The 653-nt window shown below is 63.1% G+C and overlaps 1 protein-coding gene across 1 annotated transcript in view; it reads right to left on the bottom strand.

Annotated features, from left to right (window-relative positions):
- Positions 1–442, bottom strand: part of LOC103781491 (cingulin-like) — a gene marked incomplete at both ends in the record, with an annotated part of 618 nt that extends 176 nt beyond the window's left edge. Inside the window, 3 exons of the mRNA XM_008949209.1 lie at positions 1–18; positions 133–241; positions 324–442. The exon at positions 1–18 is cut by the window's left edge and continues 176 nt beyond it. Of these exons, the coding sequence (XP_008947457.1) occupies positions 1–18; positions 133–241; positions 324–442 (246 nt within the window). The remainder of the gene's footprint in view (positions 19–132; positions 242–323) is intronic.
- Between the last annotated feature and the right edge of the window lie 211 nt (positions 443–653).

Raw genomic sequence — 653 nt, 5'->3', positions numbered from 1 at the left:
CTTCACCCGCAGGCTGAGCTGCAGGGAGACAGGGCAGTTCCCACGGGATCGGGATGGCGGGCGCAGGACAAGCGCCCTTAGAATGGTCCCAGAGCCGCTCGGTGTCCCCAAGGGCTCCCACCCACCACCCACCTGGTCCTTCTGGTCGTTGACGTGCTGCCGCTCGTCATCGATCTGGATCGTCAGCTCCTTCACCTTCCTCTCCAGCTTGCGGTTGGAGGACAGCAGGACACCCTTCTCCCTACGGCACAGCAACGGGGCGGGGGCTGGCACCCGGCACAGGCGAAGGCCCCTCCCGAGGCGGGGGTCTCCATGGCCGGTACCTCTCCTCCGCCTGCAGCTTGTCCTGCAGCTCCTCCAGCCGTGCCTCCAGCTGTGGGATGTTGCTGCTGGGTTTGTGCAGCCCCTCCGAGCTGGCCAAACGGCTCTTCAGCTCCTTGTTCTGCAAGGAATAAAACCCCCAGAGCCACCCCCGTCACCCCCGTGGGGCTCCCAGCTGGGGTGGAAAAGGCTCCAAGCCTTGCTTATGTAAATCCCGGCGATGAGTCAGGACCCAGAAACCCTTTCCCAAGGAGGAGACCTAACGAGCCAGGTTATGTAATGGCAATTACATTATGGCTGGCATCAGCCAGGGCACGAGGCAAGACCGGGAT

This window comes from Merops nubicus, unplaced genomic scaffold, assembly GCF_000691845.1.
Source record: "Merops nubicus isolate BGI_N331 unplaced genomic scaffold, ASM69184v1 scaffold36111, whole genome shotgun sequence".
Classification (NCBI taxonomy): Eukaryota; Metazoa; Chordata; class Aves; order Coraciiformes; family Meropidae; genus Merops; species Merops nubicus.
The sequence above is the reverse complement of the archived record's forward strand: the minus strand, read 5'-3'. Positions and strand labels throughout refer to the sequence as shown.